We start from the raw sequence: 23,865 nt of genomic DNA, 5'->3' as shown, positions 1-23,865 counted from the left end.
GATCTGTGTCATCCTTGGGACAGATCCTTCTGTTGAAAGAAACAAAGTTTGAGAATAAATGGAGTTTCTTGTTCTCAGTCGAAAGATTACTGTAATTAATAGAACTTTTAGAGTGTATCTTATACTAGAATGCTATGATTGAGAAAAGAAACTTGTCCAGTCATCAGTGTAAATATGTAATTTTTTATTTCTTATTGCAGAAGCAGTACCATTGGCAACATCTCAATGTCTGCATTGGCTATGAAACAGTCAAACCCAATGTTATTGTAAACTTTTTAAAAAGGGAATAATTTGCAGGTTAATTTTAATTTAATAATTCTTCCATCTGGTTCCATCTGATTTGTATTTATTGGTTGCTTTTAGAATTTTTTTTCCTTTTCAACTTATTTTTATTCTGTGGAATATTTTACTTTAATAGTCCCAAAAGTAAAATAAATATTTACTAGATTTGCTTTTAGAGACTTGTAATTTTATTTTTTCAGATTCGTTACTGACACTGATAATGAGAAGTTAAATGTAGGTCATCTGAACCAAATACAAGGGAGGCTATAGTACTTAGAGTGTAGGTGTTTGTTTTCTTTGTCCTTCCTGAGGAGAAAGAGGTGAGCTAAACAAATAAATAAAGCAAAAAAAGAACGATAGTTGGTCCTTGAACAACATGAGGGTTAGGAGTGCTGACTCCCCCAGGTAGTAAAAAATCTACATATAACTTTTGACTCTTCCAAAACTTAACTACCAATAGCCTACTGTTGACTTGAAGCCTTATGGATAACATAAACAGTAGATTAACACTTATTTCATATGCTGTATCTATTATATACTGTATTCTTACCATAAATAAATTAGAGAAAAGAAAATGCCATTTTAAAAAATCATAAGAGAAAATGCATTTATAGTACTATACTGTATTTATTTAAAAATTCACTTGTAAGTGGACTGATGCAGTTTAAACTTGTGTTGTTTAATGGTCAACTGTAATTTTTAGGGGATGGCCTAGGAAGAATGAGATTATGGGGAACTAGAGTCAATAGTTGGAAGAGATTTGGGGGTAAATTATAAGGAAAGGCATGGTGGATGGTGGTGTCAAATCATAAGAATGTTTTTGAATAAGCGATCATTTGTATGTTCAGACTTTCCAGAAGTCATTTAACTGGATTCCCTGTTGGTGTCATCTTTGAGAATTGTACGGAGGTATTTTTGTCAGTCAGAAGTTTGAATAGTCATAATATTAGTGAGATCCATTTTGATAAGGAGCAGCATTATCAATTAGAGCTTACATGCAAACATTGTTTTCTTTTGAAATATCTGAAATCTACTCAACTCAGACTTCTATTTATTCTTGAAAGAATTCTTGGAAAGATGTGCATCATCTTCTGATATCTGATATTCATGGAATTTCTTCACAGTAAACTAGAATTAGCTTTTTAAAGACAAATATGTCTAGTGCTAACAATTTTAAAATAAATTCAGTATTATAGAAAAATGAGTTATAATTGTCCAAGGAAGAATTTAATTCTGATGTTTTATTGGTGTCCCAACATAAACTATAAAGGGATAGTTTTAGGGGGGGATGAGAAATCCTCTGAAGAGCAAATAGGGATTAAGGCTCATATTTGGATTTGAACCTCTTTCAGTATGTTTTAGTTTCTCAGATAAAATAAACAATAACCTTTTACTGGAAAAATGTAAAAATCCATATATAGTGGGAATATTGCCAAAAAGCAGGTAGCATATAAATCAAAATGAAAAACTTTAGGGTTTATAATAATTTTTTCAAAGGCAGCTGAAAAATTGATGCTTGAATATCGATATAGAATTCTTTCAAAAGTAATTTTCATAGAAGTTAGAAAAATGCTTGCCTCTTAGGGACATTGACTTGACTAGAAAGGGACATATAACTTTCTGGGATGATAGAAATTTTTTTTTATCTTGTTAAAGGTGTAGGTGGTATATGTTGTGAAAAGTAAACAGTAATAAATGTAAAAATAACAAAATCACTAATGCAATTTTATATATTCCTGTGATATTTGTAATTGACAGGCATCGCCTTAGTGAGATTCCCAATGAAAAGTTTCGATTATACAAATTAAAGATGATGGCAAAGATGGAAAAATATCTTCATTCCAGAAGGTGTAGGCGAAAGTAGGTATTATTTGTTTTATATTAATCAATAACAGATTTAAGAATGGTGCTCTTTTAAAAAAAATGATGCTCTTTTAAGAAAATGTTTTGCAAAATAATTAGAAATATTTAGAAACCGTATCTTGTTGGTATTACATATGTGCTGAATTTTTAAGGTAACTTTCTTTGTGCCTCAGTAAACTGAAGCCAGATAATGAGATCCCAGGTGAATCAATTAGTGATGATTTCACCTCATTATTTTAAACAATGATTTTAACATATATGGTTTTGTTCTTTTATTTAATTTTAAATTTTCTCTTGGGTAGACTCATCTTGTCTCATTTTGAAGACAAACAACTACGAAAGGCCTCCGTGGGTATTATGGGAACTGAAAAATGCTGTGATAATTGCAGGTCCAGGTAAAGATTTTTTTCTTCTAGATGGAGATTCTAAAAGTCTTTGTTTCTCTTCCTTTTCAAATATATATATTTTTAAGTAGTCTTCATGGCCAACAGGTGGCTTAAACTCACGACCCTGAGAGCAAGACTCTGAGATCAAGGGTCAGATGCTCCACTGACTGAGCCATCCAGTGGCCCCTCAAATAATTCATAATTGAATTTTTGTTGAATGATACATATTACAGTTTTAAAAACAAATTAATCTATTTACATGTAAGACAAAGCAAGCAATATTATTTTGCTTTACAAATAGATAAACAAATAGATAAATGGTGGACCTAAATCTAAATGTATCAATAATTATATTAAGTGTAAATGGTCCAAAATCACCATTTAAAGGCAGACATTGTTAGAATTGGTTTAAAAATATGATTGAACCTGGCTGGCTCAGTCAGAGAAGCGTGGGACTCTTGATCTTGGCGTCATGAGTTTGAGCCCAGATTGGGTGTAGAGATTATTTAAAAATAAATAAGTAAACTTGGGGGAAAAAAATGACCCAACTATATGCTGACCCTAAGAAATCTGCAAGTGTAATTATATAGGTAGATTAAAAATAAAAGGATAACAGCTATATACCATGAAAACACTAGTCAAAAGCTGGGTTGTTATTTTAATATCAGGCAGTGGAGACGTTGGAGAAAGAATATTACCGGGGATAAGGAAAGACATTACATGATGGTAAAAGGGTCAATGAATCATAGTTCTCCAGAGATACACACACACATACATACACACAGAGATTGATTTTAAGGAATTGGCTGATGGCAGTTGTGGGGGTTGGCAAGGCTGAAATTTGTAGGATAAGCTGGCAGGCTGGAAAGTCAGGCAGAATTTCTGTGTTAATATTTTTGAGTCAAAGTTCCTTGTTGTGCAGCAAACCTCAGTCTTTGCTCTTTAAGGCCTTCATTTGATTGCATGAGACTTAACATTATCAGGTAATCTCCTTTTCTTAAAGTCAACTGATTGGAGGTGGTAGTCCTATCTACAAAATATTTATAACATCATCTAGATTAGTGTTTGACGGAAGTTGACACATCAAGTTAACCATCATATTCAAGAGCACATAATCCTAAATGTATATATACTTAACAAAAGAACTGACAGAATTGAAAGGAGAAATTCAGAATTCCATCATTATAGTTAGTGATTTCAGTATCTCTCAGTAATTAATGGAACTAATAGACAGAAAATCAGTAAGAAGATAGAAATGAACAGGACTGCCAACAAACTGGAGCTAATTAACTTTTATAGAAACTCCACCCAACAACGGTGGAATAAAAATTCTTCCCAGGTATTGATGGAATGTTCACAAATGTGGATTATATTTTGGGTCATAAAACAAACCTTAATACATTTAAAAGAATTCGGCTCATATGGAATGTGTTTTCTGACCTTAAAGGAATTAAACTAGAAACCAATAACAGAAGGATAGCAGGAAAGCCTCCAAACACTCAAAGATTAAATAGCACACTACTAAGTAACCCATGAGCCAAAGAGGAGGCCTCAAGGTCAACTGGAAGATATTTTGAACTGAATGAAATGAACATATAAAATGTATGGGATGCAGCTAAAGCAATACTGAGGGAAATTTAGAGCATTAAATACTTAGAATAAAAGAAAAGTTTCAAAGCTGTAATTAAGCTTCTACCTTAGGAAGCAAATAAGAGCAAAATAAACTAAAAGGAAGCAGAAGGAAGGAAATAAAGGTAAGAGCATAAGTGAAATGAAATAGAAAATAAAAACAAAAGAGAAAAAACAAAGAATTCGAAAGCTCATTCTTTGAAAAGGTCAATAAAATGGATAGAAACTTCTCACAAGAATAAAAAGGGAATACAGAGATTACCAATATGAGGAATGAAAGTAATTTCACTACAGGCCCAACCGACATTAAAAGAGTCATAAAGAAACACTGTGAATAACTCCGTGCATGCACATTCAGTAATTTAGAGGAAACAGACCCAATTCCTTGATAACTTCAAACTGACAAAATTCACCTACAACGAAATAGATAACCCGGATAGTTGTATGACTGTTAAAGAAATTAGAGCTGTTAAAAACCTCCGGAATAAAATTCCCTAGCCCAAATGGTTTGAATGGCAAATTTTACCAAACTTTTAAAGGAAGAAATAATACCAGTTTTACAGTACAGTCCCATTTATATGGTAATCTCACAAAAGTAAGACTATATTGTCGGGATGGAGAAAAGATCAGTGGTTGCCAGAGGTTAGAGGGAGGTGGAGGGTATTATTACAAAGGGCTAGCATAAGGGAGTGTTTACTCTGATGAATTTGTTGTATGTCCTCATTGTGATAGTAGCTGATTATGGTTGTTGGATGAATCTATGCATATGAATCAATAGATGTATTTAAATTAGTAGAACTTTACATATGCACAGATGCACAGTCATTTTAACTGTATATTAATTGAAAAAATAAAAACAAATTGTATAACTAGTTGAGTTAACCATAGGTACCTAGGCATAGTAGCTGTGTAACTATTAGACAAAGAAGTAATTATTAGGGATGAAGATGATCTCTGTGGTGACAAAACGTTTTTTTTGCAAAAGGACAGAATTGTTCTATGCATCAAACTCCAAAACCCTACAAATACATAAAGCACAAACCAACAGCCGGAAGAAATAGACAAATCCACCATTAAAGTAGAATAATTTCATATAAGTTTTGGTTATTGGTAGGTTAAACAACCCAGAAATGAGTAAGCTGTAGAAAATTTGGTCAACATAGTAACAAGTTTGATTTATCACACACTTGCTATTTAGAACCCTTATACTAAGCATTTAGAACAATGTATTGCAAACATTTTGACTTCATGATCGACAAAACTAATGATAATACCACTATAGCACACTAGACTATTTACTACTTAGGTCCAGATTCTGTCCAGAACTGTGGTTAACTCTGTAGCATCCCTATAATCCATTTATAGCACACAAGCTGGGAAGCCCTGAATTAGAGACTGCACTTCTCAAACATACATGGAACATTGATAAAAATTTGCCTCCGTGTTAAAGCAGAGGGCTGGCAAACTATGGCTTATATACCAAACCCACTTTGCTGCCTGTTTTTATGGATGAAGTTTTCTTGGAAAACAACATACCCTTTTGTTTATATGTTGTCTGTGGCTGTTTTTGCAGAGTTGAATGCCCAGTAGCTGTGACACAAAGATAGTATGGCCCACAAAACCTAAACTGTTTACTATCTAACCCTTTATAAAAAGCTTTCTGTCCCTTATACTAGATTGTAGTGTCTCGGAAGTTTTCAGTGTATTGGTATTAAACACACCACTTTATCTGATCAGAATGCAATTGAATTAGAAGAAAATAAGAGGATGGGGCACCTGGGTGGCTCAGTGGCTTAAGGCCTCTGCCTTCAGCTCAGGTCATGATCCCAGGGTCCTGGGATCAAGCCCCACATCGGGCTCTCTGCCCAGCAGGGAGCCTGCTTCCTTTCCTTTCTCTCTGCCTGCCTCTCAGCCTATTGTGATCTCTGTCTGTCAAATAAATAAATAAAATTTTTTTTAAAAAAAGAAGAAGAAAATAAGAGGATAAACAAAATTCTCATTCACTTGGACATTAAAAATAACACTTTTAACTTACTCATAAATCAAAGAAGGAATCAGACTGGAAATTAAAACATTTTTAGAACTTTAGTAATGATTACATTAAAACTTGGGAGATACAGCAGAGGTGGCACTTTGTGAGAATCTGATAGCTAAATATTCATACTACAAAAGAAAAATAATGAGCTAAGTTTCCTACTAAAGAAGCTAGAATAGGAGAATAAACCTAAATGTATTCTTTCCCCCAAAACATATTATAGCTGGAATATTGACTGTATTCCTACTGCTGTTTCAAAGCTATTTGTTCTAAAGAAAGCTATTGAATTAGGTAGTTGAACTGTATTAGTTGATATTCTCTAAGGAGTCCTTTTGTTCTCAAGCAGCTTTAAAGAATTCTTGGGGCTCCTGAGTGGTCAGTGGATCAAGCCTCTGCCTTTGGCTCAGGTCATGATCTCAGGGTCCTGGGATTGAGTCCCCCATCAGGCTCCCTGGTGACCAGGGAGCCTGCTTCCCCTCCTAGACCTGCCTCTCTGCCTACTTGTAATCTCTGTCAAATGAATAAATAAAATCTTAAAAAAAAATTCTCATTTGCATTAATGATAATTCTAAATCTACCTGAAGGATGGCTTAGGAATGTAACTTCCAAGTGGACTTAAATGAGGTGCACTTTATCTTTGTGTCATATTTTATAGACATCGGAGTTTAAGTTAATAATTTATTGCATAGGAGATTTGGTTTTTAAGTTAACAACTTTCTTTTTTTTTGCAAAAATTTTTTTCTCCCATTACAACCTAACCCAAAAGCCCAGTATTTATATAATCATTCGAGTGGAGCTTTTCAAGCTGTTCTGAATTCTGCTTGCTTGAACCTCACTAATCTTCCGCTTATGGTCTAAGATACCTCCCGTGAAATTTGGGTTCCAAGGTACTAGGGTTGAGAACCATCAACATAACATACAAAGCTATACTTATGGTTTATATTTCATGGTTTATATACTTCACATGGTCTTGGCTGTAATGAACTTTGTTAGCTTATGATTCGGTTGGTGTATTTGAGATTTTTTTTTACTTAGCTAATAGTTACACGGAATCTTTTTCTTTCTAAAGGTACATGTCTTAGGTAAACTTTCTATTATACTGTTACTTAGATTGGATCATTGCTGTGCCATTGATGACTCAGATGAGACATCAAAGGACTTTGGTCCACAAGCATTCCAGCTATTATCTGCTGTAGAAATCTTAGGAGAAAAGTTTGGAATTGGACTTCCGATTTTATTTCTCCAAGGATCTGTAAGTATACCTGTGAATCACCTTCATAATTCTTCTTGCACTCCTGTTACACTTTTCTTCAGAAGTTTGTCTTGGGATGGCAGCTTTGGCTTTAGATGAGTTATTGGAAGTCAGCCCTATGAAGCTCCAGTCAAACACTACATTCATTACTTTTGACAAAACCTGCATGTTATCACATGTACTGCTGTTTTCATATTTCAAGTTGATGTTCAGCTTTGCAGCTCATTCTAGAAGCATTGTATTAGCTTATTAGATTACAGTTGGATAAATCCTTAAACTGGTCTTTCTTAGGATAATCAAGAAAAGTTAGCTTTCGTTGTATCAGGAGACAGGTAGAACAAAAGTATCTCTTTGGGTGCCCTGAAAAGTAGTAAATTCTTTGAGCAAAACTTTAATTTCAGTGATTATTTGTAAATGTCTAAGTTCAGTAACAATATTTGGAGGTATACTTTTTCTTTTTACATCTTTTCTGTTTCTCATCTCAGGTATTTAAAATTCCAAGTTTTTTTTGTTTGTTTGTTTCGTTTTTGGCTTTACCATTGAATAAATAGCGATAGTCAATTCAGCTACTTTTTTTTTGTTTTAGTGATTAGCATGCCAGAATTATGCTAACATTTGCAAGTACACTATGAGTAAGTCATGACCCTTAACAGTCAGTAGTCCTTTTGTTCATATGATTTTATTCCTGGTTTAGAGGTCTGTAAAGCAAAGCCAAGTGTCATGCATTGCTATTAGTTGAGTAAAACAAAGTCGGAGGTAGAATCCTTCACAAATATGTATATTTATTAAAAATATACTTAAAAGTAGAGATTAATATTCTCAGTTTGCATGGAATTTTAAAAAATAATTTAAGCATTCATTTGTTAAATACTTGAATGCTTCATGTAAATCTTTATTTTCTAAGTTTTTATCTTGTTTAGAAAGGGACATGTTAAATTATTTGTGAAATATTTTAAATGAAATATTGAAAACATGTGAACTTTTCAGATAGTGATGGTTTTAGATTCTGCATGGAGTTTAAAATATTATGTTTTTATTTTTTATTATTTTTTCCCTAGCCCCGCTATAATTTTGTTTTTAAATCACCAGTTTGATTAGAAATTTAATAAGTGTTGTCACTGTTTATTATTTAAGTAGTGTTCCAAGTTAAGGAACTTGGTTTTAGCTGCTATGAGTGCTACTATTTTTTTTTTTGTTTTTTTGCTAGTATCTTTTTTTATTAAAGAATTTAAGTTACAAGAGATAGATTAAGCTTAATTGGGATCTATGAAAGTTTCTTCTGTCTCTGTCATCTTCAAAATCTGTGTATCCCAGTTGAATGTGTAATTTATAAAAATTATCCTTGTTTTAATTTGGATTAAGCCAGCAGTATCCAGTATCAACAAATAAGTGTAAGTGGGCTCCTACACAAACTTGAACTGGCCACAAGAGGGATCAGATTTCACCTATTATTTGAAAACCAAGTCAGACTGCTTATACTGACAGTCTCTTCTGGGAGTCTTTAAATTAAGAAGTTTATTCTTTGTGAAATTTTATACTACCCTTGCTAGATAAAGGTATAAAACTTTTCAAAAAAGTACCACTTAACAAAAATTTGTAGACATTATCTACAAGGAAAAATAAGGTAATTTTTTTTCCCCTTCCTTTCAGTGATCTTGGTATCTATTGGGATATTGTTTTAAAAATTATAATTATGATTCCTTTAGGAATTTAGTAAATCATCCACCTTAACTAATTTAGGTAAAATTTATAGCTCTGTAGATAATTTTGATCTGTAAGATGATAAATATATTAAACTGAAAACCTTTAGAGTTTTAAAGAGATAATATTTTTATATATATATATAAGAAATATAATTTAAGCAGCATGTGATTCTCATTTCTTACACAAGATTTTTCTAAATAGTATAAACAGTTGTACAGCCCATCCAGGTATATGTAAATGGAGTTTAAAACTTTGTTTTTAAATAGTACAAGTTTAATTAGTAATTAAATACTAGAAATATTGCCTAAGAAACTTTGTTTTAGCTGTCTAAATAGGTCATTACATAAATATTTTTAAACACCCTGTATGAATAAGTTTCTGTTTTCGAATCTATACAATAATAACTATATAGATTCGAAAACAGAAACACAATACTTAATTTGCATAACCAGGACATTAAGTGAAACCTCATTCCTGATCATATTATCAAAGTGCTGAGCCTTGTCATGGCTCCAGAATTAGGTAATACTTCTGATAAAAGATGCTTGACTATAGGCAGCCACAAGAAAACTACTGGTGGTTTTAACACCCTTTATAATTTTCAAAGTATTGAACAGGAGAGGGTTATCAATTTAATTTTCTGGATAAGCTATTTTGTCTGATTGAAATATATTCCTAGAGATAATTTTTTAAAATCTTTTAATTTTATTTTGCATTTAGAATAAAAGCCCTGGAAGTGACGTTGTTAAGCCCTGAAGTGGCAGCTCCAAGCTTCTTTGGCTTGTAGGAGTTGGGAAAGAGGCAAAAAAAGTTAAAATGTAGACGGAAACTGTGGGCTTGTTTTACACTTTAAGAACTTAGAGATTTAAAGCTTGAGAGAGCTCATACCTATTTTTTTCCACTCGTTCTTAAACCTCTTTTTTGTGTATGTGTGCGTAAGGCACTGTGTTTTGTAGGGAATCCAAAAACCAAAACTCATCCTCTAGTATGAAAGGTGTTACTTGGGAAAAAATAGTAGTATAGTGTAGCATTGAAAGAGATAAAAGACGTAGGAATAGACATGGGTTCTGGAGAGAGCGCTTGTTCATAGCGGGCAAGTTAGAGAAGTCTTTGTGATGCTGTCAGTATTGTTGGAGCTTTCTTTTTTTGTGGGAGATAATAGTAGATTTTGGCATTCAGACATGAGATGAGGAAAGAAAGAAAGATGGAGGGGAGTGTGGCACTCCCAGCAGAAAGATTACCTTACAAAACGATTGTGATCTTTAAAGAAGTTACTTCAGACAGGTGGCAGATTTGTGTGGTGGTGTTGTTTTTTTTTCTCTATCAGATAAAGGTTCAAGGACTTTGCTTTTATCAGAAAGTGATACTTTGGGTCATGGATTCTAGCCAGTCTGCTCTTTTTGTTCACACACCTATCCATAGTTAGTGGGTTTCCATATTGCCTGATACCAGTTTGGTGCTCCTTATTTTCCCAACCTGATTTTTAAAAGAAAAGAATGAGATAATTTCCCTTTTTGAGTGTGTCCCATAGAAGTGTAGACTCCTAGAGCAAAAAAAACCTATTTATTCCTCTTGCCTTATTTGACAGTGGTTGATACTGAATCCCTGAAATTTAGAGGACCTCCCTGAGTCACATTATTTTGTGCCAGAATCAGGATGAGCAAGCAGCTTTCCTGACTACTGTTCTAGTGCCTTTTCTATTCATTATGCTATTCACATGCAGTTTTACATTTTTATTTTTAGATTAAATGATCTGGAAATACTAGAATGAATGCAGTTGGTACAGGATGTGTCTGTAAAATGTGCCTTCCTTAAAAATCAATGCCCAAATCCCTGTGTACTCTATAGCAGCTTTCTGGGCATGGTGATTGCCATGGAAACAAGACAATGTGAATTTATTCACACAGTATATAGTATTTGCAATGATTGATCATGAGGGGAAGGACAATTACTCCCTGCTGATTAGGAAAAAATCTTATTGCTTCATACTGGTGAATGTGTTCATTCCCTTTAGGTTTTGTCGGTTTTTTTTTTTTTTTCTTATGAAAGGAAAAGCTAGAAGAATAATTTTAGTGTTGAGATTGCTAGTAAGTGCTAGTTAGGCAATTTAATACCTATGGTGTTACTAGTTTTCAAGCAGTAGAATCTCCTGCTACAAGGATAAGCCCCTAGTAGATGTAGAGTACCATTACCAGTGTTACAAGGAAATCTGACTAGATACTAGGTGGTGATTTTTCTTTCTTTCTTTCTTTTTTTTTTTTCAGGGATTTACTTATTTATTAGAGAAAGTGCACACATGCATGTGCTTATGTGGGAGGGAAGGGCAGAGGGAGAAGGAGAGAATCTTAAGCAGGCTCCACACGTAGCTCCAAGGCTTAGTCTCATGACCCTAAGATCATGACCTGAGCAGAAATCAGGAGTCAATACTTAGCCGACTGAGCCACCTAGGTGCCCCTATAATGGTTTTTCTTTTAGATTAGGGAATTTAGGTTGAGTTAAAGGATCAACTGTTAACTAATCAGAAGAAAGTTAATGTTACTGAGTCAGGCTCTGTCTTGGTTACTTAGTCTTTACAACATGTCCAAGAGATAGAAGGTGTTGTTAATACTTGGGTAGCAGCTGAGGAACTAGAAGCCCAGGTAAGTTAAGTAACTTGCCTGGTCAAAAAGGTAGAAAGTACCATTCCTGGAACTTGAATCCAGGTAGTCTTGCTGTAATAACTACAAACAGTGTGTGTGTGTGTGTGTGTGTGTGTGTGTGTGTGTGTGTGTGTGTGTGTGTCTATGGATATGGATATGTGGGGGATGGATATGTGGTATCTCTGTTGTATATGTATGTATTGCATATGTATATTTATGTGTGTATTCACATGATATAATAATGAAAGTTTCAAACTAGTACTCTGGAGGCCTGTGTTCTACTCCTAGTTCTACGACCTTAGGGTACCGCTTAACTCTTTGAGCCTCTAACTATTTATTAGCAATATGAGTAAAAAATCACCATGTGGATCAAAGAACTCCAGTGTTCTAGCTCTGAAATTCTCTGATGTTTGAGTTTAAGCATTCTTTTCAAGTCAGTTGGCTTAGGTAGGGAAAAGGGTACCATGTTGTACCTGGGTGTTTCTATTTCTCTAAATCTTGTTCTGATAAAATTTTGGTAAATATAATCACCATGATACTAAAGCTCATTACTTATCTATCGTAATAAAAAGAATTCTATTTCTATTTTTAAGGTAAGTAGAATGCATGTTATAGACTCTTTAACCTGTCAGAAGCCGATGGGTGTTAAGCTCAGTTTCTAGGCACTGAAGTGTCTCTGATGGGAATTTGTTCCACTTTAATCTAACATCAGCCTAGGTTTCCTTCATGTGTTGACAGAGAGAGAGAGAGAGAGAGACAGGGCAAACACAAGTCGGGGGAGTGGGAGAAGGAGAAGCAGGGTCCCAGCTGAGCAGGGAACCCGATGCAGGGCTCAGTCGTAGGACTCTGGGATCATGATCTGAGCCAAAGACAGACACTCACCTGATTGAGCCACCCGGGCCTCCCAGGGTTCTTTCACTTTTATTCACATGTTTCAATGTTCCAGAATGATAAACTGGTAGCTGTAACAATTTTCATCAGTTGAATAAAACCAGTACATTCATAATAGAGAACCTTCTAGTACTTGAGTTATATCTGCTGTCTATGAATTGTTTTGACTTTGACCCCTGGATTTTTATATGCATTGATTATTAAGCCTTCATGGAATATAGGTAAAATGTAAAAATGTTGAATGACGGGCTGTGCCTATTTCAAAAATTTTAGATTGCATTTAATATTGAAATTTTTAGAATAACCTCTTGACATAGTCAAGGGATGACTCTTTTTGAAATCTAAATATAACCTAAAATACAGAATTTATATTTGCTCATAATCACTCTAAATAATTTAAACAGAAAGCTATGTATTACTGGGCATTAAAAAACTTATAGATTGTATTGTAAAATAATCGATTATGAGACCTGCTGCCTCTTCTGTGACAAGAAGCTGTCAGTCTGGGAAGCTGCCACTATAGCACCAGACCCCACAGTGCACCGAACAGGGAGCTCTAACAGCCAGGGAGGTTCCCCTTCTTGTTCTGGTGACCACCTGTACTTGCTATAATCTGTATCCAAAAAGTATATGCCTCTTGAGACTTAGGATGATAGTAATCGTATGCTGGGTTCTTGGCTAACACTTTCTCATAAAAAGCGAACACCTCCACAAGCACGTGTCCCTGCAAGAACAGCTGCAGAGTAGCCCGACCTCATCTCCTGCTTAGAGATGTCACGCAAAAATGCCTCTTAAGTCATACCCAGAACTCTGGCGGAAAGGGATTTTGAGAAACAATATTTATAACTTCACAGATTCTTCAGTGAAAGAGGGTACAGTGGCTGAAGGTTAGAATGATCCTTGAATGACCATCTGACGTATTCACCACAAGTACATTAGACAGGAGCAACTTTCCATAAAGCATTATTTTCATAAAATACTATAGACTTCTAAAGGCAGTTCTTGCATGTGTAGGGCAAGTAGAGGAGGTAGTAAGAAAGCACAGTGAATGGAAAAGTACTTTACAGAGAGTGAAGGTGGGGGAAGTCCCCTCCGTCAGAGGGCAGGAGAGTTACACAGGAGACTCTGCACGTGGCAGACTATCTTCCCCAACATTGCCAGAATGCGATGGCCTGTGCAGAATCTCCTACTGGAATCCTCTCGTCACTTAGGAAAAAAAGAAAGAATCTCAAAAACAGTTCCTATGTAGCATGCACTTGTTTTCCCTGGGGTTTCTCTGTGAAGTAGCTAAATCAGAAATGATTAAGTAAACTTTGTAGTACCTTGTGAACAAAAGTACAGTGAATGCAGCCACGTTGTGGGGACTGAATCGTTGCAGTGCGCTCACTGATGACTAGCTGTGGGGTCCCCCTGCCTTTTAACACCCTTGCTTCTAGTCTTGAGTTACAGCTTATGAGTACTGTTTTCAGACAGTAATGTGTGTTGATAAAAGGCCTAAATAGCCTAGGTTAAATATGCCAAACATATCCAATCCTGTGCATTGGAAAACGTGTATCAAATTACCTGCCATTATTTCACACAGGAAAGGAACACTATTTTGATTATGTATTTATTTATTACTTAAGTGCTCAGAACAAGCAGGATGGGCATTAAATTTTGTAGGTATTTAAAGCTGAAATTTAGTGTTAAATCCAAAAGTGAATAGGTTCCATTTTACTTATCCTGTTTAAGTAAAAAAAGCATTTTTAGACACTGATTTTATTCCTAATTTCAGAGTTCCCAGCGTCTTCCAGATCAGTATCGCAGACACAATTTATTTGGCAGTGGCAAGAATCAGACAGAGAGTTGGTGGAAGGCTTTGTCCCACCAGCTCATGGCTGAGGGATTCTTGGTAGAAGTTTCTGGGAAGCGCAGATTTGTAAGGATTTGCACTCTTACAGAAAAGGTAAGCAATGTAGAAGACTACCTGTTTGATTTAATTTTTCTCGCTATGTATTAAAAGATTCTTCTTGTGTTCAATAGGGCAGATGTTGGCTTCATGAAGCCGGTACAGAGTCTCCTAAGAAACTTATCCTCCAAGCTAGTGAAGAATTGTGTCCGCGGGTGTTTCTTCTACCAAGGTTCATTTTTCATTTTTTTTTAACTTCTGTATTTTTGTTGGTGAAATGTCAAATCATACCAATTTACAGGCACCACAAAGATAAAGTGAGTAAAGATTGCTTTGCATACATCTTTTAGCTAGTTTGAAATTGGGAGTTAGTGGGTGAAAGATAAATCATAGATCATTTTCTTGATTGATAAGAAGTAGTTGAGTATTATAATATTTAGAAAGCTATTTTTCCATTGATTAAAGAAACAGCACTGAGATCAATGTTGAAGCATCCATATATCAAATTGTCTTTTTTTTTTTTTTAAGATTTTATTTATTTACTTGGCAGAGAGAGAGAGAGATCACAAGTAGGCAGAGAGGCAGGCAGAGAGAGAGGGTGAAGCAGGCTCCCTGAGGGAGCCTGATGTGGGGCTTGATCCCAGGACCCTGAGATCATGATCTGAGTCGAAGGCAGAGGCTTAACCCACTGAGCCATCCAGGCACCCCTCAAATTTTCTTCTTATGTTAGAAGGTGGGAAGGGAATATACTTGTTGCCTTCTTTTTTGTATCTTTACATGTTGTTGATCATTTATGGGTTTTTTCCTTTTATAAAAAATTGAGATATAATTGACATATAACATTTTGTAAGTTTGAAGTGTACAACGTGTTAGTGTGATAGATTTATATAATGTCATATGATTACTACAGTGGTTTAGCTAAAACCTCTATCATGTGACATAATTATCATTTCTGTGTTGAATACAACTCTCTTCACAACTTTGAAGTTTATAATATAATATTGTTGATGGTAATCCCTATAGTGTGCATTATATTATCAATTTTTCTTTTAAAGTCAAAAAGCTCTAAAGAGCTTTAAACTTAAATTTTAAAGAGCTTAAAATGCACTTTTGGAGCTTGTCCTAAAAAAAAATTAATTTAAAGAAATCTCAGTTTGGGGACTCTTGGGTGGCTCAGTCATTTAAGCCTCTGCCTTTGGCTCAGGTCATGATCCCAGGGTCCTGGAATCGAGTCCCACATTGGGCTCAGCTTCTGCTCAGCTTCTCCCTCTGCCTGCCACTCCCCTTGCTTGTGTTCTCTCTGACTCTCTCTCTCTCGCTGACAAGTAAATAAATAAAATCTTTTTAAAAAATTAAAAAATAAATAAAAATAAAAAAATTTCAGTTTTAAAACAGTAGACTCTCATCTGTCTTTGTGAGACTGGATGCATTATGATATTAGATAATTGAATAATCATATTTCAGCATTTGAGATAATTTGATTTTATTATTTTTTCAGTTCTAAAACTGTACCACCTGGCGTTGAACAGGGTTCCTATAATCAAGTACCAGCTGAGTCAACGACAGACAAGAAGGTTGGTTTGTTTAAAGAGGTGGTTCCTACTGATTTCCTTCGAAATGCCATATGTAATAAAACATAAACTTTGGAAAGAGTAGTGATGTGAACAGAATAAGAGATGCAGAATGTGATTTCTGGGACTAATAGGACAGTTAAAAATACTTGAGAAAGTGACTTATTTTAATTTTTTTAAAACCTGTTTTATAACTCATTTTGCCTGGAGTTTTTTTGTTTTTTTTTTTTTTTTACAAAGTACGATACTTAAAACTAAGAGAAATAATAACCCTGATTCCTAAGTATTCTCATGAAAGCTATATGCATACTCACGCACACATGCGCACATACTTTCTTGCTTTGTTTTTGGATCTTAGATAGCAGTTACAGGTTAAAGAACCACAGGCAGACTTAAACTAATTGGAACACTGGAGTAACAGGAAAATGTGCTGAATTAATTTTTTGTCAGAGTTTTTCTGTTTTATTAAAGTATGCAGAATTTAACTGAATCATTTTATAAGTTGGGCCTCTATTGTGCCTCAAATAATTACTCTGATTATGTATTCTCTCTAGATTTGGGAGAAATAGGACATTACATTTCCAACTTCCTTTAGAATCCTAGAAATTGATAATCCAAGAGCTATTTTCAGGTGATGACTTTTATTTGGTGACTTGGTTAATCAGAGGAAAAGTTGTCATCGTGAGGTTTTTGTATATTATTATTATTACTATTTTTTTGTATTTGAAAGTTTTGAAACTTCTGATTTTTTGTAATGAATCTTTATATGTTTAAAAGCAGCTTAACTTGGAGAAGATGTATTCTTATAAAGCAACTGATAAAATTTCTTCTGGGAGAAACATTCCTAAAAAAAGGTACAGAGTTCAAAATGTTTATTTTCTATGTTAACTATATTGACACCTTTTTTCTTTCTTTCCTAGAAAAAGGTCTGTCAGATGTTAGACTGTTTCATTGGTAGAAGGAAGTTAAAGTTAAAGCATAAGCCTATCATAATTATTATGTGGATAAAATTATTATATATAATATATAAATTATAATTATTAAATAAGACCTATAAAATGATAGTATTAATATTAATTTAATAGCTAATACTTCTTGGGTATTATTATTTGCCAAGCCATACGCTACATGCTAAGTATTTTATTTGTAACATCTCATTTAATTGTTACAACAATCTGTAAGTTGGCTACTATTATTTATTCCCATTTTAACAGTTGAAGATACCAAGGGTTAAGGAGTTAACTGTTCAGTCATGTATGGCAGATCTGACTTTCAAATCTATATTTGTCCACCTTTAGCTTCTTTTTTTTTTTAAGTTTTTTTTTTAATTTTTATTTTTTTATTTATTTGACAGACAGAGACCACAAGCAGGCAGAGAGGCAGGCAGAGAGGCAGGCAGAGAGGCAGGCAGAGAGGGAGAGAGGAAGAAGCAGGCTCCCCGCTGAGCAGAGAGCCTGACTCGGGGCTCGATCCCAGGACCCTGGGATCATGACCTGAGCTGAAGGCAGAGTCTTAACCCACCGAGCCACCCAGGCGCCCCCAACCTTTAGCTTCTAAACACTCACTACATATGTATAAAATATATATTCCAAGGCCATATAAAATATATGTTATGAAAACATAAAATGGTAGATATTAGAGTTGGTAGAAATAGTGAATGGACCTATTACACTTTGGAGCTTAGTATTTGACTTGCTGACTTAATGAAAGTGTGGAGAATGTACAGAATTAGAGAAGGTCTAAAGATGGAGAGTTTGAAAAACTTGTCAGGACTTATATACAGATTATTGAATGGATTTTGTTTATATACATATCAGGTGAACGGAAGTTAATGTGCTCTGATGCTGTTACTTTCTGGTGGATTTCTCACTTAGATAATACTACTTTCGATCTGACAGAAATATTTACCATAATACCCGTCTCTCACTCAAAACACTTTATTTTTGTTTAGATATGGGCTAATTAATTACAGTGTGTAAACAAAAGGGTTAAGGAGTATATAAAACAAGATATCCATTCAGTATGCTGAAGTATTTCTTCATTTAAACATTTGTTTCATTTTTGGTAAACATTTTTGTGCCTGGTATTACTCTTCACATTGGGATTTGGTAGGGAAAATAGAGACATAGTCCCTGGCCTCCCCAGGGTTTATACTCTAGTGGGATATACGTGTAGGGGAACATGAAATTACAATCCAGAGTTGTAATACTTTGGAAACACACTTGGAAATGACACTTGAGACTTTAGGTAGAAGTTAAGTGACGTGAGCATAAGTTCTCTGAGCAGAGGAATGGTCCACTTTTTAAAACCGGAAAGCAAGAGAGGGTGTGATATGATCAAGGAACTTAACAGTCCTAGCAGTTACCTAGTAGAGGGAAGCAGAGGGGTGGCGAAAATTTAAGACTGAAGAATTAAATAGGGCCCAGAATATCCATTTCCTGTCCAGCCCTCAACTTGATCATAAAAGCAGAGGAGTTGTTGGGAGCTAAGGAAGGATTTTTCAGTAGGACAGTGACATCAAATTTACGATTGAGAACAGAGGTTGCTATTTCCATCAAGGATCAGATAGTAAACAATTTAGGCTCTGAGGGCTATGTGGTCTCTGTCTAACTTTACTCTTGTAGCCTTAAAGGAGCCATAGTTGATATGTAAAGAAAGTGTGGCTTGTATTCCAATAAAACTTTATTTATGGACCCTGAAATTTGAATTTCATATAATTTCCACATGTCACAAAATGTTCTTTTGATTTTTTTTTTGACTGTTTAAAAATGTAAGAAACCATTCTTAGCTTACAAGCCTTATCAGAACAGATGGGTTTGTCCCGTGCACCCTAGTGTGCCGACCCCTGATCCATGACTCTGGCCATAGAGGGAGTGGAAGGCAGGAGGATCAGAGTGTAGAGACACAATAAGGAGGCTATTGCAAGAGAGGGTGGGAACTTAGACAAGGGAAATGGCAGTGGGCATGGAAAGAAAAAGGACTAGAAGATATTTAGGAGTTAGAATTGTTAGGACTAAGTGATTGAAAACAGAGGTGGGCTTAGGAAAGTGGAGAACTTGAACATGACACTTAGGTTTGTGTCTGATTGCAGGTGAGAGTGTTGTCATTCCCTTCGCTGGTAACATGAGAGGAGCACAGGTTTGAGAAGTTGGGTATTTAGGGGATGAGGAGTTTAGTAAAAGACATACTGGGTTTGACATACCTGTGGAGTGCCCCAGAAATTAATTTTAATATATGGGCTTAGTGTATAGGAGCAAGAAAGATGCTTACATATCAATAACTATTATTTTAAAGTTCATTTGAATTTTCATTAAAATAATTCATGTACATGGTTTTAAAAGTCAGTTGGTACTTAATGGCGTATAACAAAGCAAGCCAGTTCACATCCTTCCCAAATCCACTTTGCTCTGTTCTGTAGAAGTGGTTATCCTCTAATCTTTCAGCTGGGCTTGCAGATATTTGCCTGCATTTTTTTATTTTAAGGTGGGGGAGGGGTAAAGGGAGAGGGAGAGAGAATCTCAAGCAGACTTCCTGCTGAGCATGGAGCCTGTCCTGGCGCTCAACCTCATGACCCTCAGATCATGACCTGAGCCAAAATCAAGAGTCAGATGCCTAACAAACTGAGCCACCCAGGTTCCCCTGCCTCCATATTTCTAAGTGACATTCTTAGATTCCTATTTTTGGACCTATCAGTTTTAGAAGTTTTTTTATTGACCTATAATGGTAGATTGTAGCTTATCTTCCATATGCCCTTCCCTCATTTCCCTTCCTTAACTTCCTCCCTTGACCAAAACAGAATTACATTTCAAGTTGTGGCTGTATTAACAAATTGTTTTTACGTTATGATAATTACACAGATATTGTATACTACTAAGCCAGTCTGTGTGGCTATGGCATGACTACTTTAATTTTCCTTGTTGTTAGTAATTGTCTTTTTTGTTTTCTTGGCTTGGTTTTTAGTGTTTTTATTACTCATTTTTCCCCCTTGTTTTCAATTTCTTTTTGTTGGTGTGTACTCTTTTGGATTCCTTGACTTTATATTCCCTTCCATGTAGTAAGATTCTAATTTTAGTTATTAAAATCTTAATTTCTAAGAACTATTTGTTGTTCTCTTTCTTCTTTAACATGGTAGTCTTTTCTTGTTTCATGCGTAGAACATCTCCACTTTTTATTCCCCCCACCAAAGATTGATTGATTGATTGATTCATTGATTACAGAGGGGCAGAGGAGAGGGAGAGGGAGAGAGAAGCTAGCAGATTTCTGTGCTCAGTGCAGAGCCCCATGTAGGGCTTGATTCCATGACCCTGAGATCACAACCTGAGCCAAAACCAAGAGTCGGACACTTAACCGACTGTGTCACCCAGGTGCCCCCAACATCTCCACTTTTTCACGGTATTCATTATAGTAATTTTGGGCTTTTCTTCTGTGCACTTGTAATAGTATTCATAGGCAAAACATTTATTATTGTTTTCCATGTATATTTCTCCTTCAGGGCTATATTGCCCATATTTTGCCAATATATATGATAATAAAATTTATTTGTAAAATAATTTAAAATACCGTTTTGTAAGCAGTATGTTAGTATAAAGACTTTTATAAATACTATTATAAAGGGTAATATAATTTTATTATTTAAAACAAATTTATAATTATCTTGAATAACCTGATATTACTAATTCTTTGAACTGGTGTTTTTTTCCCTCTAGTTTAAATCTGCTTATTTTAGCGATAGGATTTGATAATTGTGAAAATCTTACTATAAACATTTGTTAAATATCAAACATGTTCGCCCTTTCCTTACCAAAAAAGGGCTTTATTTAAATTGGCATCTTTTATATAGGCTATTCCATGCAATTTCATTTTTATATCTTTTTGTCTTTAGAAATAATTTATCAATGGGAAATGTTCTTTGTAGAAATTGGTTTTCTGTCTAGTTTGCTGCCTTACTCCTTCCATGTTATTTGCTAATTGCATGCTTTTTATCTTTCTTTTGTGGAATCAAAAGACAAATCCCCTTTGGTTTAGTTTTGTTTGATTTTGAAGAAAACCGTGAACAGTTTGATTAGTCCCATGCTAATGTTCCTTACCAACCAAAAATTAGTGATGTCACAGTAAAGAATCATAGATTGTATCTCTCTTGGACAAAAAAGTTATCTTCAGTATAGATAAGGAAGGAGTATTTTAAAGAATTTGGTTGAGGATGAGGATGGGGCAAAGGCTGTTTTTGAGTATACTACATTTTGATGAATTCAAATTACAGTTTTAACTTTACTATTATAATGAATGCATTTGATTGAAATTGCTTAAAATCTAGGCTGCCATATAAGTCACAATTATTTTACTGGTGTTATGAAAAATAAATGTTACTGTTGACTTGCAACAATATTCTCATTTTGGGGGTGAAATAAAAAGTGAACATGGAGAAAGAAAAGCCTTTACTATTTATTTTCTTTTACATATTTTAGCGTCATGGTGCATTCACCAGGAAAACCTCACAAGTCCTCAGAACCTGTTATTTCAGCTCAAGAGCAGGAGACTGAGGTACGGCTTTTGTGAAAAGGCGGTGCTTGAAAGGATTATATGCATGCTTAAAATTTTGTTGCCAGCATTTTAAAAGTTGTTCTTGAGCTTGAGTCTGAGACCTAGTTAATTCTTCATCCTGAGGGAAAATGTAATAGCTGAAACTCTAAAAATAAAGGACTGGATTTTTCTCAGTACATTAAAAAACAACAACAAATGTTCAGTTGTTTCTTTGTTCTTCGTTCAGACTGTGTTGTATGGCAAACTGGTTGAAGCCAGGCAGAAACAAGCCAGTAAAATGGATGTCCCTCCAGCTATTCTGGCAACAAATAAGATACTACTGGATATGGCCAAAATGAGGTATGTGTTCTAACTTATTTTCTCCTAACATAATAGATTTGTAATGTAGATTGTTTAGTGACAGTACGACTTGGGGTCCAGCTGTCTTGTCTGTGAGGTGACTCCCCAGTCTCCCGTGCTGCCCACCATCTCTCCACTGAGCTGTAGTCTTACGTTTCAACATGAATGAAAACCGTTTTCAGCCATCACATTTAGTGTATATGAAATCTAATTCATTATCCACAAACCCTCCGTGCATGCATTTTGTGCAGCTACCAAAACTCCTCTCTCTCTTTTTTGTCAGTTCCTACCTTTATGTTCTCAATGACACATGTTTAAAATGCCTGGTGTTACTTTCACTCCTCTAACATGGATCCCCGTCTTAGTCCTACTTAAATAGTTGTGAGACTTTTTCATTAAAGAGTTCCTCGTGCATCTGTGTATGCTGTCCTCTCTCTTCTTTGTGACACCCTGTTAGTTCAGACCATTGCCCCTTGGCTGTTGCAGAAACCTCTTAACTAGTAAATCTTTCCTTCATCTCTCCATCTCTGTTTCATCTGGTACATGAGACCAAATCAGTCTTTCTTTCTCATGTCCTACTTCTGCCTAACTAGTTCCTAACTGTCTTAACTTCTGTAGCTTATAATTCAGAGCCCTGAATTTAAGGCCATTTATGGACTTAAACATGCATTTTCATCCATGTCACAGAATTTCGAGTGGTTTATCCAACCGCATGTTGAAGATCCCCTTTCAAATTCCATGTATTTGTTTACAGTGTTGCTTCTGCCTTGTCGTTTCCTTGATTTCCCAAAACTCCTGCTAGGAAATCCTTCAAGATTTTCTCCGTGAAGTCTTTCATGCTCTTAGCAGCAAAGTAATTCCTTTCCCCTGAATTCATAAAGGACTTTAAAATGTAAATTTAGAAGATGCTTCTGTGACACATCTCATATAATGCTTTATTTTTTGTTATTATTGGTATACGTGCTTGTAAACTCTGAATAAAGACACTGTTTTCCTCATTATTTTGTGTCTTCCAAAGCACCTGGCACAATGCCTAATAAAGATGAGGTGGTCAATAAGTATTTAGAAGAAATTATTTCCAAAGAACAGTTTTTGAAGGACACCTGAGTGGCTCAGTGGCTTAAGCTTCTGCCTGCTGCTCTCCCTGCTTGTGCTCTCTCTCTTTCTCTGACAAATAAAGAAATAAATAAAATCTTTCCAAAAAATTTCTATCTTTAAAAGAAAAAAAGCAGTTGCCTGATAATTGTATTCACCCTTTTTCTTTTTTGGATTTTATTTATTTATTTGTGAGAGAGAGAGCACTCACAAGCAGGGGAAGCAGCAGACAGAGGGAGAAGCAGGCTCCCTGCTGAGCAAGGAGCCTGATACGAGACTCTATCCCTGGATCCTGGGATCATGACCTGGGCCAAAGGCAGATGCTTAACCAACTGAGTCATCCAGGCCTCCCAACTGTATTCATCTTTTATACTTTCTTTTAAAAAATTGTTTTTGTCATTAAGTTTTATCCAAAAGATGTTACTTTAGTGTAGGAATTTTAATAATATAGTGCTTATATTTTAAAATAATTATTTTATTAAAAGTGAATATTCAAAAACCACATTTTAATATTTAGTGAAGATAATTTAAAGGAAAATGAGTAATAATTAGATTGGCAGATTTTTAGAAAGTAGACATCATACAATCTCTTTGATTTTGGACACAATAAGAAATACTGAGTTAAAAGCCTAAAGTAGTTAGCAAGTTTATTATTACAGGTAAATAGTTTGTATATAATGAATGAGATTTTCTTTTGTATTTCTTAGCCTCTTGGTTATCCTCAGAGCCTCATAGTTTTTTTTAATATCT

The 23,865-nt window shown here is 34.9% G+C and overlaps 1 protein-coding gene across 7 annotated transcripts in view; it reads left to right on the top strand.

Annotated features, from left to right (window-relative positions):
• WRN (WRN RecQ like helicase) overlaps positions 1–23,865 on the top strand; it is a 143,545-nt gene that overhangs the window by 95,096 nt on the left and 24,584 nt on the right. For 6 of the 7 annotated variants that reach the window (XM_032328821.1, XM_032328820.1, XM_032328817.1 and 3 more), the window contains 9 exons: positions 2,041–2,142; positions 2,448–2,540; positions 7,306–7,447; positions 14,456–14,626; positions 14,704–14,801; positions 16,068–16,143; positions 16,918–16,994; positions 21,606–21,681; positions 21,908–22,020. In XM_032328821.1, the coding sequence (XP_032184712.1) occupies positions 2,041–2,142; positions 2,448–2,540; positions 7,306–7,447; positions 14,456–14,626; positions 14,704–14,801; positions 16,068–16,143; positions 16,918–16,994; positions 21,606–21,681; positions 21,908–22,020 (948 nt within the window). The remainder of the gene's footprint in view (positions 1–2,040; positions 2,143–2,447; positions 2,541–7,305; positions 7,448–14,455; positions 14,627–14,703; positions 14,802–16,067; positions 16,144–16,917; positions 16,995–21,605; positions 21,682–21,907; positions 22,021–23,865) is intronic. The other variant, XM_032328822.1, reaches the window with a different exon arrangement.

Source organism: Mustela erminea, chromosome 21 (genome assembly GCF_009829155.1).
Source record: "Mustela erminea isolate mMusErm1 chromosome 21, mMusErm1.Pri, whole genome shotgun sequence".
NCBI lineage: Eukaryota > Metazoa > Chordata > Mammalia > Carnivora > Mustelidae > Mustela > Mustela erminea.
The sequence above is the reverse complement of the archived record's forward strand: the minus strand, read 5'-3'. Positions and strand labels throughout refer to the sequence as shown.